The sequence below is a fragment of the Lissotriton vulgaris genome, chromosome 4_1 (assembly GCF_964263255.1).
Source record: "Lissotriton vulgaris chromosome 4_1, aLisVul1.2, whole genome shotgun sequence".
In the NCBI taxonomy this organism is placed as follows: Eukaryota; Metazoa; Chordata; class Amphibia; order Caudata; family Salamandridae; genus Lissotriton; species Lissotriton vulgaris.
Genome location: NC_141691.1, coordinates 498,876,082 through 498,891,930, shown reverse-complemented (window position 1 = coordinate 498,891,930; position 15,849 = coordinate 498,876,082). Strand labels below are relative to the sequence as shown.

The 15,849-nt window shown below is 45.8% G+C and overlaps 1 protein-coding gene across 1 annotated transcript in view; it reads right to left on the bottom strand.

Moving 5' to 3' along the window:
- The window catches only part of DNAAF6 (dynein axonemal assembly factor 6), a 148,201-nt gene that overhangs the window by 64,110 nt on the left and 68,242 nt on the right, over window positions 1-15,849 (bottom strand). Inside the window, exons 4-5 of the mRNA XM_086966796.1 lie at window positions 13,195-13,300; window positions 1,788-1,884 (exon numbers count right to left, since the gene is read on the bottom strand). Of these exons, the coding sequence (XP_086822922.1) occupies window positions 1,788-1,884; window positions 13,195-13,300 (203 nt within the window). The remainder of the gene's footprint in view (window positions 1-1,787; window positions 1,885-13,194; window positions 13,301-15,849) is intronic.

The window sequence follows — 15,849 nt, the reverse complement described above, 5'->3', positions numbered from 1 at the left end:
AGCTTCATAGCCCACTCCCGCAAGGACTTCTAGCTATGGCCTGACAGTCCAAGCATGACTGAGTTGTGGTCGCGCTCGAGACACCGAAGACAGATGAGATGGGGGATGATTTCTGACATCATCCGGTGACAGGCATCTCATGGTTTGAAGAGATGAAGTGCGAATGAGGCAACACCACGAAAGCTAAAAGCTAGGTGAAGGCGAGAACTCACGTTTGGAGTACTCCAGCATCCCTTCCAACCCCTGGGCGGCCGGTATGAGCAACTAGGCTGGATCTGGTTAACACAGAACAAGTGTCCAAGAGTGGAGTGGCAGCATTTAGTGCAGCCCTGATGAAACTGCCAAAATTGAGGTGGCAGTGAAACATGTCGGCATTTTAAATAGGTAATGGTATGCATGAATAGCTACCAGCCTTTTTTTATGTACAGCATACACTTATTTCCCTATGAATAAAATTGGTTAAGGGAATTGGATGCTGTGTTTTATGCACTTATTTATGTTGTGTGTTTGTCACTAGCAGATGCTTCTGCTTTCCACTGTTTGTTACACGTTTTTGGTTGTTTGTTTTGGACACTTTCCTTCTACTTTCTTTGAGAATCAAGTGACTACCGATGATGAGACAGGGGCTTGTCTGGAAATTACATACCAGTTACCCCGTTGGTGGTGTTTCCGTGAGGTGTCACTTGTCTCTCACACATTTTTTCTAAGCAGATATTTGTCCAACATTGTTGGTGTGGATAGATGTTATTGACCTAGAAGGGTCAGACAATTTGTACTTGTTGTTCTGTGTATCTGTCAAGGAAGATGGGCCTTTTTTAACATAAACTTGGGCGCAGTGCAGTGAATTGTCCCCTCATAAATTGTAGGGGATTGGAGTAGGTATCAGTACACATAGACTGTTCTATTTCTCAGTAACTGACATATGTGGACGTCCGTTCGACAGGGTCTTTTGTTGTAGGTCTATGTTTGAGTGGAGGGCGACCCTGTCTTATTCCCTCTGAGCTCCGATTGAGAGTGTGATCTCATGGTTTGAACCCTGTCTGCCTCGAAGACATCCTCGCATACAACAGAAAAAGACTTCTGCCAAGGACGGGACAAAGAAAGGAATTTTACTGTGAACCTGCTTGTGAAGAATCTCCAAGGGCTTGTGTTTGCTTGCCTCCAGTTCTGAAGTCTGAGACATAGAGTTCAACACCAACTTCCTTGAACTCAACTGCTGGGAGCTATGACCTGAAAGGAGGTGCCTGTTCCAGTTTGGGCCTCTGAGGTTGTTCCTGTTGCTGGTGGGAGTGAGAGGACAAGGGGGCTGAAGGTCAAGTGGGTGAAGAGGGGCCTTTATTAATACTGTGAAGAAAGAGTGAACTCAGTAAAGGTAGAGGTAAGGAGAGAGAGAGGGGGGGAGAGTCCCTCAAAACACATTGAAATCGAAATGCTCCTTGGGCAGGACAAACACAAGAATATGGAGGGTAACCATTGACTCAGACACAAAAGCCTTTGAATCATTAGCAAGGAATGAACAAAGTCCAATATGCGTCTATATGGAATACAAGGTCTATTGCCAACAGCCAATGAAAGCGAACTGGGAGCCCAAAAAAGCACCTTTCCTATTTAAGATCTAACTCAATCTTTTCTGCTTTCAGCTGGTTTCCAATGCACTTGTATCCTGTTGAATTTTATTCTTCCAGAGACAAACAGTTCTCTAGGTGCAATTGAAATGAAATATAGTGGTATCTGTAGATGGTAGAAATGGCATTTTTACCAGGATAAAGAAAGGTTTCTAAGCTCACCAGCATGTCTTCACAGCAAGCTGTTGATGGATCTTTTCGAGACATTCCCAGAAATACGTCCTCAGCTGCCACATGTTGTTTGAAAATAATCTCATACCTAATCAACATAAAAGCAATCACGATTATTATTTTTGTTTCTGTTTACAAACTGCATATATTGGCACAAGTATCGGACTACTGAACAATAATTAATAACGAGCATTAGAAAGCCAGTAGTTCTGAAAGTAAAACATGTCTATCACATATATGCCCACGTGACCTTTTCTCTTACAGACACAAGTACCACTGTAAAACAGACAGTGCTCTTACAAAAAAACACACAAGAATACCATGGAGGTGGTAGTGCTGAGAACTAGTGGTGATTTTGGTAGCAGTGGCTGTGGAGGTAGTACTATTGTACTATTGACGGTTGTGATAGCTCTGGCGATGATGACTGTAGCAGTAGTGGAGGAGAGAGTTGAGATGCTGGTGATAGTGATGGCGATAGGGTACTGCTCGTGATGATGTTGGAGGCAGCAGCAATAGTGGTGATAGCTCTGATAGTGGCGATAACTGTAGCAGTAGTGGTGGAGAGAGTTGAGACGCTGGTGATAGGGATGGTGATAGAGTAGTGTTGGTGATCATGATGTTGGAGGAAGCAGCAATAGTGGTGATAGCTCTGATAGTGGCAATAACTGTAGCAGTATGGGGGGGGCAGAGCTAGCTTGCGACCAAGATGTCCGCTTGAGCCAAGAGCTCTGACATCCCGCCGCTATATTTGTTAAGTATCCTGCATCTGGGACCCATCCTTACAGTGAAACTGTAATCTACGGCCCCCTGGTGTTGCACAGCGTCGGAGGAGAGAGGCAAGACTCTTCTAATTGCCCCCTGTGCGAGATACAGCCCATCATTGGTGCCGGGCTGACTGGGCTCCAGAGCTGTGCTGAGCGTGATGTAATGCAGTGATTTTCCCCTCCCTCTGGCGGAGGGGGTTGACGTCTGACCCTTGCGGAGGAGCCGCTGTGGGAGTCCTACTGCTGCGGGACCGGCCTGGCAATAAGGGGGCCTGGCCGTCTGCTCCCGTGTCTGCTAACTCTCTGCGCCCCAGTCGCCTGTTCCGAGCTGGGCCGGCTGCTTGGAGGGTGCGGTGAGGCGGGCCTGCGGCAAATCGAGGACCGGCGCTGAAGAGGGAGAAGAGGCCCTGCTACCTCGAATGACTCCCGGGCGCTCAGTGTACCGGTGAGTGCGTCCCGATTTACACTGGGCCCCCCATGGAGGTTTCAGCTGACTTTCCTATGCGGCGATCCCGTGTGTGAAGAACCCCCCCCCCCTTGGGATGTTGGACTTTGCTGGCCTTCCGGCCGGGAACGGCTCTGTGGTCTGGGTCCTTTCTGCAGCTGGGTGTTGTCAACAAACTACTTTGAACGTGCCTGTGGGGGTGAAGCTGCACACTGCCTCATCATCAACCCCTGCTGGCTCCTGCGGACCTCGGCGAGTCGCCCGCACGAAGACTGCCATTTTATGCTGCGCGCCCTACGACATCCTCCAGCTGATAATACCATGGGAGGAGGCTGATCAGCTCTGAAATTCATTACGCTCGCATTATTATCTGGCGGAGGTGCGGCGGGGCGCTGAACAACGTGATTACCACTCTCTACCTACACGGCGGCTGGATAGCAGGCGCTGGCTGTTACTTGAGGCCCCTGGACAGCCCCTTGCAAGTCACTGCCAGCGGATTGCTACGGTGCGGTCCGGCGGGCGGACAGCAGAACCTATCTGGAGGTGGACAGGGTGACACCTGCTACTGGGACGCTGGGCTGCAGGCCACATACCGAGAAGACTGTGGCATGCCGCCATTTTGTGATATCCACACCTGCATTAATTTGTGGAGGCCCTCCTTCAAGGAGGTAAAAAATAGGTCCTGTTTGGGCCGGACGACCTCACCGGGCCCCTCACAGTCACTAGCTGTGACAAGACACTGACGTTGCTGCAGCCCTAACACACAAGCAGAGATTTGAAAGCGGAACGGCATCCATGGGAAGTCAGGACGCAACCAAAATAGTAGTTCGATCAGAAGCGGTCCAACTCCAGTGAGGCCACCGTCGAGGACGAAGACGGAGAACAGGACCAGACTGTTGAAGAACAGCGCCAGGACATCCGCGGACTAATATTGGCTATTGAAAAGACTTTAAGGCAGTATATCCTCCCTGGGCACCAAGATGGACGCCTTATCCTACAGGATGAACCGCATGGCCGAAAGGCTGACAAGCATGCGGAAAGACTCGACATGGCGGAGCATAGATTGACAGAGACGGAGGAAGCCCAGACTGCCCTTGATACTGAACATAAATAGCTGGGCAGGGTACGTCAAGTCTTACAGGACAAAACAGAGGACCTGGAAGCCCATTCCAGGCGCTGTAATCTCCGCTTCACGGGCCTTCTGGAATCTACACCAACAGGCAACATGGAGCTCTTCACAGAACGGCTCCTGAAGACTTTGCTGGGTGACTCCTCGTTCTCCAGTAGGTTTGTGATGGAGAGGGCGCACCGCTCATTTGGTCCGAAGCCGGCGCCGGGAGCTTCCCCCAGGCCAATTATAGTGAAATTGCTTAATTACAGAGATTGAGACGTCGCGCTGAAACTGGCCAGTGAGAAACAACCACTACGCTTCGAGGGGCCGATGAGATCACTGTTCCCGGACTTCACGGTTACAGTCCAAGAAGCACGACGCCTGTTCGCCCCCATGAAGAGACAACTCTGTGAACTTGGAGCAGACTATGCCATGTTATACCCAGCAAAACTGTGGGTGTAACGCCAGGGCCGCTCACATATTTTTACCAACCTGAAGGCCCTACAGAAGGTGTTGAAAGATTGGACAAAAGAGAAGCAGCTACACCCGGAACAACACCTCCTAGATGAAGCAACAGGTGGCCCTATGGATGTACAGGACTGATTACGCCATGGTGACACTAACTGCTGAGTATGGTCTGATATTACGGGGGAGAGGGACTACGGTTCCATTAGTACTGTGCCTGGGACGGAGGACTCAAGTCCCTTGCATATGTGGCCCCAACTGGCCTGCCTTATGACTGGGTCGTCTTGCCTGCCTAACGGGGCTGCACAGAATTACTCCTTTTCAGGGGGAGGGATATAACGATGGGGCTGGTATCGCAGCCAACTTGGGGTTGGGCAGGCATGGGAGGGGGTTGGGTGGTTTGCTTTGTAAATTGAGGCAATGTTTACATGCACAGTTTGCCTTTACGTGCTGCATTATTTGTGGGTTGGAGCTACAAGGGGCAGGCCTCATTGAATTTGGCCTGATGTGGGTGGGGGCATTTTGAAATTGTTTCTAGACGTATTCCTTGATGTTACAATCCATGATATGAGGCTTTATTGTTACGTATCCCAGATGAGATCGACCTTCCTGTCTCTAAGCTGCATACTCCCTCATGACAGATACACTGACGACTAGCCATGACAACTCCTTTGACTCGATGGTCCTGCTCACTTGAATGTATGCAGCCTTAAAGACCACAGGAAGGCCCGTAAAATTCTGAGCCATCTCTACAGACATAACATCGACGTGGCCCTTCTACATGAGACACACCTTCACCCGGATAGTCCCGTTTTGCGTATTAATGGGCTGCTGGGCAATGTGCATGCTGTGGGCTTCACGACTCATTTTAAGGGGGTCCTGACGTGGGTAAATCCGAAGACATTGCTCAAGCTGACGTCCATGGAAACAGATAGGGAGGGTAGGTTTGTCCTATCCAAATGTTGTGGGAAGGGACTGGAACTGTTTCTTTTAAATGTCTATGGCCCTAATTTTGACCATCCAGACTTCTATACTAACTTGACAATTCTGACCCAACCATACGCTCAGGAGCAGATCTTGGGGGGGATTTTAATTTTGTTAAGAACCCAGCTTTAGAGAGGTCGGACGGCCCGAAAGACGCCCCTCAGCCAGAGAGGTGGAGACGTCCTTGATAAGGTTCGACATGCATGATGTGTGGCGGCACAGACAGGGTGGGTATACACATTATTCTGCATATCATAATGTCCACACCAGGATTGACTACTGGTTTGCTTCGCGACACTTATCTCAGCACATTCGTACATGCACGATCCTACCACGCACTTACTCTGACCATTCGCCAATACTATTGACACTTGCTTCCCCAAAGAAGCGAATTCCCCCATTCCCATGGCGCTTCCCGCCTTACTCCCTCCTTGATACTGTTTTTAAGTAAGAACTTGCTACGTCCATCGGGACTTTTTGAGGTTAACATGGGGTCAGTCGACTCCTTCCAAACTGTTTGGGAGGCTTTTAAGGTGTATATCAGGGGGGTAACAATTTCTAAACAAGCAGGGGTTCTTAAGTTGACTCAAAATAGGTTGGCGGCTCTGGAACGTAAACTGAAAGACCTGGAAGCTTCCTGTGTGGCGAACCAGAGCGACAAACTCACCCTAGAACTAGAGCAAACACTCCGGGAATATCATGAGGAGGCCGATGCAGAAATAAAACACCTTGGTAAATACGCCATTGACCGAACATATGGCAAGGGCGAACGACCAGGGACGGTTCTTGCACAACTCCTTCGGCAACGCAGGGACAGAACTACGATACCAGACATCAGACCGCAAACTGGGGACCCCCCGCTAATGGAGGCCCAAGTGGCGGAGCAATTTTGAAAGTACTATTCAGAACTCTACTCCTCCCGCAGCTGCAGACCTGACGACCACATACTGGAATACCTGACTCACATTGAGCTCCTGTGGCTATCCAACTTGCACCACGAGTTCCTGATGCGACCGATCGAGCGGGAAGAAATAGTCTTCGCCCTCTCCTATATAAGAGCGGGGAGTGATGATCTCACTGTCGCCTTCTATACGGCGTTCATGGACCTACTACTACCACACTTACTTACATTGTTTGAAGACATATTCACCACGGGAACGATGCCCCCGACTGTGCCGGAGGAGATTCTTGTGGCTATACTCAAGCAGGGGAAGCCTCCGGGTGATTGTGCCTCATATCGACCTCTGTCCCTCATGAACGTGGACGCAAAAATCTTCGCGAAGCTGCTCGCCAATCGTTTAGACCCACTTGTCACTACCTTGGTAGCACCAGAGCAGGCTGGCTTTGTGCCTAGCAGAAACTTAACAGATAATCTGCGTACCGTTTTTGCTGCCCTACAGCACACGCGACCAGAGGTTCAGGCTATTGCAGACTTTTTGGACATGGAAAAGGCCTTCAACTCGGTCGAGATGCCCTTCATGAAACAGGTCTTTGGCCGCATGGGCGTGGGGTGGTTTTTCTGCAGCTCCTTGCGACACTGTACTCCTTTCCCACGGCGCTTATCCGGATTGGCTCCCTGGTCTCTGACTCCATGCGAGTTTGGAGGGGCACGAGTCAGGGCTGCCCCCTATCACCAATACTATACGACCTGACGACAGAGCCCTTGGCTTGCACCCTACAGGAGTATCACGGGGAGAGGGGCATACGTTTCCCAAACTACTGTTTATTTGTCTCTACATATGCGGATGACACGCTTATCTATGTCAGAGACCCTGAGACCAGCCTCTCTCCGGTTTTGCGTGAAGTTGTCCTCTTCGGCTCCCTATCTGGTATAAAAGTCAACTGGAACAAATCCATCATGTTCCTTCCCCTTTACCTCAGCCATGGTTCGCTTTCAGCTGGAATACCCCATGCAGTGGACCACAGAAGCGGTGCGATACTTGAGGATCAGGTTGCATACTGACTCAGAGGTTGTCCTCAGGGAGAACTATGGAGTTGCTATCTCCAAGCTGGCGGAGGATGTTGCTAGATGGGTGCGTCTCCCTTTATCACTGATGGGCAGAGTTTCCCTTATGAAAATGATTGTACTACCGCGCTTCCTCTTTCTCTTCACGAACATACCCATGGTTCTGTCCAGGAAATTCTTTCATCGCCTTCACTCCCTAAAGGTGCGCCTCACTCGGGCGGGTAAGCAGCCACGCATTGCTTGGAAGATACTGACATTGCCATATGCGATGGCAGGCCTTGGAGCTCCCGACTTGGAATTATATTATAGAGCTGATCAATGCTCTCACGCATAATACTGGATACACGGACCCCAGACATTCCGCACATATGGATTGAAACTATAGTTGCCGCCCCCAGGCCTCTTCCAGCCTTGCTGTGCGTGCCCTGGGATAGACGCACAGGTATAATGGATTCTATAAACTCGGTCACACACGCTTGGCATTCTATACTGGATACTTAGGCCGGTAATATACTGTATGCTCCAATAGCCCGTCTTGATTGGTGACACTGGCTTGCTCCGTGTAAGGACAGGGGGGTCATAACCGCATTGCAGACACTAAACGTACATACCGGGGAACACCTCTTTGCGGACGGCACTGCCCGCTCCTGGGAGGATGTTTCAGTGGGGGATGTAGTACTGACGCCCCTTGCACATTTCCAATTTCACAGACTTAGACATGCTCTCAGGGATTTACTGGGGAAGGATATGGCGGAGCCCCCCAAGGTTTTGGCACTAACTGCTGTTACTAAAACACAATCACCCGCTAAACTAGTGTCCACAATATATCACATCACATTGTCTGCTAGAGGAGGCGAATACACCAAACTGCGATTGGCATGGCAGCGAGACTTGCAGGTGGACCTGGCGGATGATAAGTGGCTCTACTGCTGCTCGAGCACTAAACGAATATCGCTCAATGGACGCCATAGATTTGTTCACTTTAAATTCCTAAACAGGGTTTACTACACACCGGAACAATTATATAATTATGGGCTATGCGAGGGACCTCAGTGTGAAAGATGTGGGGAGCAAATCGCTGATTTCTTTCACATAGCCTGGGTGTGCTCTGGGGCTGCTCGCTTTTGGGGAGATGTTTTTACTGAAATTAATCGTATCACGGAAATGGCGCTAACCCCAGACCTGGTCCTAGCCTTGCTGGGCTATTCAAAGCCTCTTCCTAAAGCACACAGACAACTAGTAGACATGGCATTCCTCTTGGCAAAGAGATGTGTTGCGCTTTGTTGGCTTTATGGCCCGACACCTACAATAGCATAGCGGTCCAGAGACATGATGTACTGTTGCACCCAAACAGAAAACTATAGCGAGCTACTACCACCCCGCAATAGACCAAAAAACATTTGGGCTATATATGACGAGACTGACGATCCTGACAGCTGCCGAATCGGACGACGCCCCACCTCCTGCGACGGCTTGCCCTGTTGGACACGATTCTACTTTGTAGTGTGTCCCCCTGTTTGATGCTGACCAATTAGTCTCCCAGGTTACTGCCCTCCAAGGTAAAGGCACGGACGATAGAGAGCTCTTTGTCATTCTGGGGGCAAGACCTCACAAATGTTTGCTGTACTGTCTTTTCTTTTTGGAATGGTGCTACGATGTATGCCCATTTGACTATCAAATGCAGATAATATCGCTTGGAATATGTCATTGTATTTACTTTTTTGTTCCCTTGTTTTTTCTCTGTATAAAGTATCAATAAACATATTAAATAAATAAATAAATAACTGTAGCAATAGTGGTGGAGAGAGTTGAGACGCTGGTGATAGTGATGGTGATAGAGTAGTGTTGGAGGGAGCAGGAATAGTGGTGGCGACAAGGGTGGTGTTGAGATGGCGATAGTAATGTTTGCAATAATTGTGTAATATTGGTGTTGATGGCAGTAATTATGGTGGTGGCTGTGAAGGTAGTATTTCGTGTTAATGGTAGAAACTTTGCTGGTGGTCATACAGTATTACTAATAGCTATGATCATTCTTGTGGTGTAATGGTGGTGATGGTAGTGATATTATTGTTGTAGTGCTAATGTTGGCATGGTGTAATGGTGGTGGTGATGATAATTACTATCGGGGTGTAATGGTGGTGGTGGTAATTGCTGTGATGCTAATGTTGGTAGTGGTAATGACCGTAGTGGTGGTAATGGTGGTGGTGGTTGCAATAGGACTGGTAATGGTGGTATAATAGTGGTGAGGGTGTTAATGGAGTTTTCTATAGGGTTGGCATTGATGGTTGCAGTGGTAACTGTGGTGGTGGTAGCGGTGTTATGGTAAAGATGACGATAATATAGGTGGTAATGTTGGTCCTTTTGCCGAATAGATTTTATAAAAAAGAGTTGTGTTGCATCCTTAAATAAGAGTGATATGAAAGGAATCCGAATGTGAAGTTTGTTTTGTAAGTGCAGGGCCGGCTTTAGCACTGGTGCCCCCTGGTGAAACAATCTATTTGGTGCCCCTCTACGATGCCCTCCTTCTCCACTGGTTCCTTCACTAACACCCTCCAAGGGTGCCCCTCATCTGATAGGCAGTATATTTAAAGAGGGGATGGTCTGGAGAAGCACAAACTCAGGATTTAAAACATAACACAGAGGATATCATTGGTTTTATTTAATAAGAATGTATTCCTACCCAAATGCATCCTTTTAGCAACCTTAGGATACTGAATAACTTGGGGAAAACGTGAGATGGTAAACCTATGCCATGCATTTTGCATGCAGCACTTTAATGCCAAAGTATTGCTCATTGTGCTATATTGGAAAAATTGTCATTTATGAACTTCAAGTAACAAAAGGGATCTCTGAGACAGAAGAAGTAACACACTGTGCTATCTACATAAAATACAATTCTATGATCACCGTGTTACATGCATTAACCCTCCGCACAACTTTGTGATGCGATTAAAACTGCTACTAGTCAAAATTGAAATCTCTCTAGCAGGTGAATTAAACACCCGAGTTATCTTGACAGTTGTATTATTGCCTGAAAATTTCTGGGCACACCAAGAACTCAGAAGCAGGTACTTCTAAGCCCATTACAAATTTCAGAATGCAGCCCCCCACACCTCTATGCCCAGCGCTGTGTGTAAATGGTGCACTTAGAAGGAATACAATCGAAAGGATTGTACAGCAGCAGCTATATGTAAATGTACAAGAATTTATATGCAAATCACCGAGCGGTTTCTAAGCGCTTGCTTAGGGAACCCGTCCTGGTATTCCCCTGTGAGATAACCCCGGCAGGGTATCCGCAAGGTGAAAGCCAGGCATCCCACCGCGAGGGGCCGTTGTGGAGATTAAGCAAGCTATTGCCCAGAGTCGCAGAGTGTGAACCCGTGAATCGAGTAGGCACCGGAGCGAGAATTGTCGAGTCCATGGACATTTTAGGACTCAAGACCCGCCGAGCCGGGAATTGAACCCTGGTCCCGGGCTGACCTCTGCCTCCAGGTCTGCCTCCTCTAACCAGTGAGCCACACTTCTCCAGCTACTGATAAAGCGCCACTATTTTCGTTGCATATTTCAGAAAGCCTATGTGTGTCCATGGCTTTGCTTTGTGAACAAAAAAAGATGTAAATCTAATGACGTGATCATGACAACAAGGTAAAACGAACCAAAGTGCAGGAGTCAGCAGTGGAAAGAAATGTGCCTTTATGACAATTTAAAGCATCTGATCAGCAGCATTTCCTGAACAAAGGCCCCAAATCAGTCCAACAGTTGTTATGTCACCATAGTAAACACATTGAAATACACACACTGGCTCTAATTGCAAACTCCACGTCACATGACATATGCAGTCAAACAAAATGACTACTTGATGTCCTATTACTAAAACCTAATAAGAACACACATGGGACGATGTAATCATTAGCAAAATGTCACAGCCTTGACGGGCAGTCTTTCCAAGCAATGGAAAGGTATGAAATCATATAAAAGCCATTGGCTGAAGGGAGTTGACCCGCAGCCTAATCTCTCTGTCTGTACTTTCTAAAAAAAAAAAAAAAAAATTAATATGGGACCGGTTTCTGTATAACCACACTTATCTGTTGCCGACCTAAAAATATGCAATAGCAACATATGTGCAAGTTACCAGAGTGTTCCAACATTGGTATCTTTCATTAATCCACATGCATAAATTGTTGCCCATCGCCAGGCTGGAATCCCGTCTATCTTACTATACAAGTGCGTGTATAAATGTTTGTGTAGCTTGGGTCTGGTGATCGTAGTTGGAGTGTGTGATTAGCTTCAAGAGGAAGGGGTCTGGGACCTTACAACTGTTGTGGTTGTACAGGTTCTGGAGATTTGCGGCATAAGTGGCTTAATCTTTTCACGAGGATGTGTTTTTATGAGCACTGGTGGGTGTGTTTTGGATCGATAAGGTCTGGGGGCCTGTGGGTTGAGTGGGTGAATGTTTTTGCTTTGCTGGTTCTGGGGACGAAGTGCAATGGAGTTCGTGTTCAAAGTGATGTGGTTTGCTGTACCCGTATAAGTGAAATTTGTATATTTAGTGTATGACAGCGTGTAATGAAGAAATGTTGTGGGCCACAGTTTGAACATGGCTGAAGAGTCCTTTGAACATCTTTTCTTGTTCTGCTTAAAGTCTGTAATGGAGGGGAGCTGGTGAGAATGTGTATATAGAGCCTGTGCACCGTTCACCTCAATCCCATTTGCTAAGGTCACATAACACCTGCTAGGAGTCCTCCTGTAATTCTGATTGAGCTGGTAACAGAACCAGAAGTTGGAACCCTCTGAATGAGAAACATAGAATGTTAGGCGTCATTATGCTGGGGTTTTCACTTCGATCACTCAAAGAGACCAATCGAGCAGGGCAGCTGCGACTCCTTGTAGGGGTTTCTGCATTGGATTTACACATGGAACATAGCAAACCAAATGTTCTTTATGCGTCTAAGTGAGTTAAGACTCCTCCAGCCAACAGGGAAACAATTTTTAGCAGATTATCAGATTCAGATTCAAATACTTTATTCGGTTAAAAAGCAAAGAATAACCATAAAAGTAGCATGAAAAGGTACAATTTACAAAGGGGTTAAGTAGTCATTATTTAAAATCACACAGAAGAGAAAACACCAAAATTAAATGCATATATACAACATAGAAAATTAATTCATTTGAATCGATTTACGACACTTAAAAACTGATTTAAAAAATTCAGCAAGTGAGGCTACCATAAAAACAGTTTCCATTTTCTGACACTCTAAAAACGCTAAGCGACATCTGTATACATTTAAATCTTTAAGAATAGGGATGATAAGTTTCTTTCGGAAAAAAGTATAAAACTTGCAAAAAAATTAGATCATCAACAAACATACTGTGAATACTTAAAAGCATGTGGTCAAGTGCCAACAGTTACATGAAGATGATAGTTGTCAATGTCTTGTCAAATCTATCGTAAAATGTTCAAAAAGACAACGAAGCCTCATCACTGCCATGCCAATTATGTATTATATAACATTTTAGAGCTGCCGGCTCAGAAATTAAGTCCTCTCCTAGTTCGTAGTATACTACTGTAATTGGTCGATTCTGCTAGCGGATGAAGTAGCGTTCAATGTCTAGCAAATCTACAGGTCACTTCTAGCTGTTGAGCTACCCTTCTCCATACTTACTCTGGCTGTTCCCTGTGGTCCAAAATATCATCAAATTCTGAGCCTTCTTGAACTTCTTCAGGGTCCCAAATGTCATTTCCACTTGCACACTCTTCTTTGGGTGTGGCTGAAAAAAATGGAAAAGAGAAAGGTGTCTTCCTTAACATTCCTTACATAACTTGCTTCAGTCAGTCGCAAAATTTGCAGCCTCTTGGCAGTTACTGAGGGGGTGAACCTTACAATGGTAAATAAAGCTGCTACATTTGCAAAAAGCTTCCTTGTTTAAATATAACTGGATGAATAATTGTTCTGCCCATTGTAATATTGTTTCACCATATCCCAGTATTCACCATAGCTCTGTAGAAGGTTGCCCAACATACAGGGAAAGCAATCATGCAGATTGTTAGAGCCACCAGTAAACGAGTGCTTGTTACATGGCTTAATTATTAACAATATAAAGAGAATCCACGTTCACAATACTTGAATCAGTTTTTATTTAATCTTATAGTTCGAATACATCAACTCTCCATAAATCGGTGGGTGAGTAGGTCTGCTTCTCCTTGATGCCTCATTTACATCCTTCCACTTGCTGTTAAAACAATCCCAAGCACTCGTTTCCAGAGGATATCTGCCACAGGTGTATGCTCTCGTCGTAATAGGTCTCCCATGAATTTAATTTATTTAGTCCCCTGAATTTTAATCTTTTCCAGTTTATAGACCCCAAGCAGAATGCGAACAGACCTGGACTTTCCTACTGTGGAACAACGATTCCACCCCCAATTTAGCGTTTCTATCTTGATTTTTACAGTAGAATAATCCCAGAACAGGTCCATAGTAAGGGAAGGAGCCCTAGTTCGGTTGTTTATCAATATGTTTGCATATTACGTGAATCATCTCCAGTACTCTCAGCTCCTTTTCATGACTTATACTCTCAAGTAACAGCCCAATGTATCCCTGACCATATGCATTTTGCCGACCTAATCCATGCACTCATCAAGAAAAACCTAATCTTCCATTTGGCTTGCAAGCTATCAAAGTTCACAAGATCCTTGTGCGATATTAGACCCGCTTGCGCTATAGTAAAAGTGCATCTCAGTTTTCTCTCCTTAGTAAAGATGGAAACATTGTTCATCACATTTATTTTGTAATATAAGAATATATTATAAAGCGTTCTTAGTGTCCACTGAGTCACACGATGCAAGTCATCACACTACAATATCTCTGCAGTTCTTGGTCAACAGTATCCTACACATGGCACAGCTCTACCTCTGCCCACTACACTGCTGCGATATATCTTAAACTTTTGATTACCAAAATCTAGGAAATAGGTGCTTAGAACGCTCTCCTTAGTACTTGATTTTGGCGAGGACCTTACACACGGTATCATGACATCAGGAATTACACTAATAATAGCAATCAATGAGGGGAAGTTTGATTAAGAGACAGGGAGCAAAAGAAAACTGACAAAGGGAAATAGGCAAGAAGGAGCAATGGGATGGCAACGATGGAGAGAATCAAGGAGGTGGAAGGAGAGAAGGGACATGGGTGGGTGAACAGATGAGTCCAGGAAAGGTGATAAGGTGAAAGCAAAGAAGGTGAAATGGTAAAGTGAAGGCCTCCTTTTAACAATATTACAACTGACAAACAAATATTTATTTATTTTATTTATTTAAATGGTTTTATATAGTGCTGGCTGGACCCAAGAGTATCAGAGCGCTTTACAACATATTGGACACAACATAGTTACAAAAACAGAATAATAATGCAGTTAGGTAATGAGGCGGGCACTTTGGAAAATTTGGGAAAGAGTACTAATATAGGTAGACCAGAGAAGAAAATAGACTAAGGAAGGGGAACTGGATGGGGGAAGCGATTGCAGAGTAAGTGCGGAGAGGGGGTAGCAGAAGAGAGATGTAATAAAGAGGTTATTAAAAAAAAAAAAAAAAAAAGGGGGAGAGGGGGGGAAGGCAGTTGATGGGCAGGGAGAAACAAAAGAAGAAGAAGGGAGTAGATAATGACCAAGAGGAAGAAAGAAAAATTAATAAACAATGAAACAATAAATTAAGAACCCCAGTATTTGTTGAGAAGGGGTATCTTAAGGTCTTTTTTGAAGCAGTCGTAGGAGGGAAATATATGCTTCACCAACATATGACTGAAGCTCCAAACTTAGATATTGGATAGCACAAACTATGCATACATCCTACAACATGCTAGTGAAAAATATAAGGTTCTGTGGAAAACTTCCAGACTACCGGCACTAAAGGCATCTTTCCTGATCCCCTGAACGCTGTTTGCATGTTGTCAGTGTCCTACAGTTGACATAAGTGATGCGTTTATGCAACAATGAGCAAGTATACAAGCTGTTCTTTTCAGCCTTTCTATGTACACAGGTCACTGTGGTAGCCATGCCTATCAGCATTATCATTTCATAACCCTAAAGAAGATGGTTTATGTAATTAAATGGTGTGTATTATATGGCCTAGATGTGCAAACTCAACATGTAATACACTTACCAACCCCTTTAGGAACCTTAGGTTTCATATGCTAAACCCTCAGCTCAACCCTGGGTAGCTGTGGCATTGAGTAGCAAGACCCATACAGAGGAACAAGCATTTAAATAGCACCAAAACAACTGAAGAAAAATAGAGAACACCCAAGAAATCGGACTTCAATTTC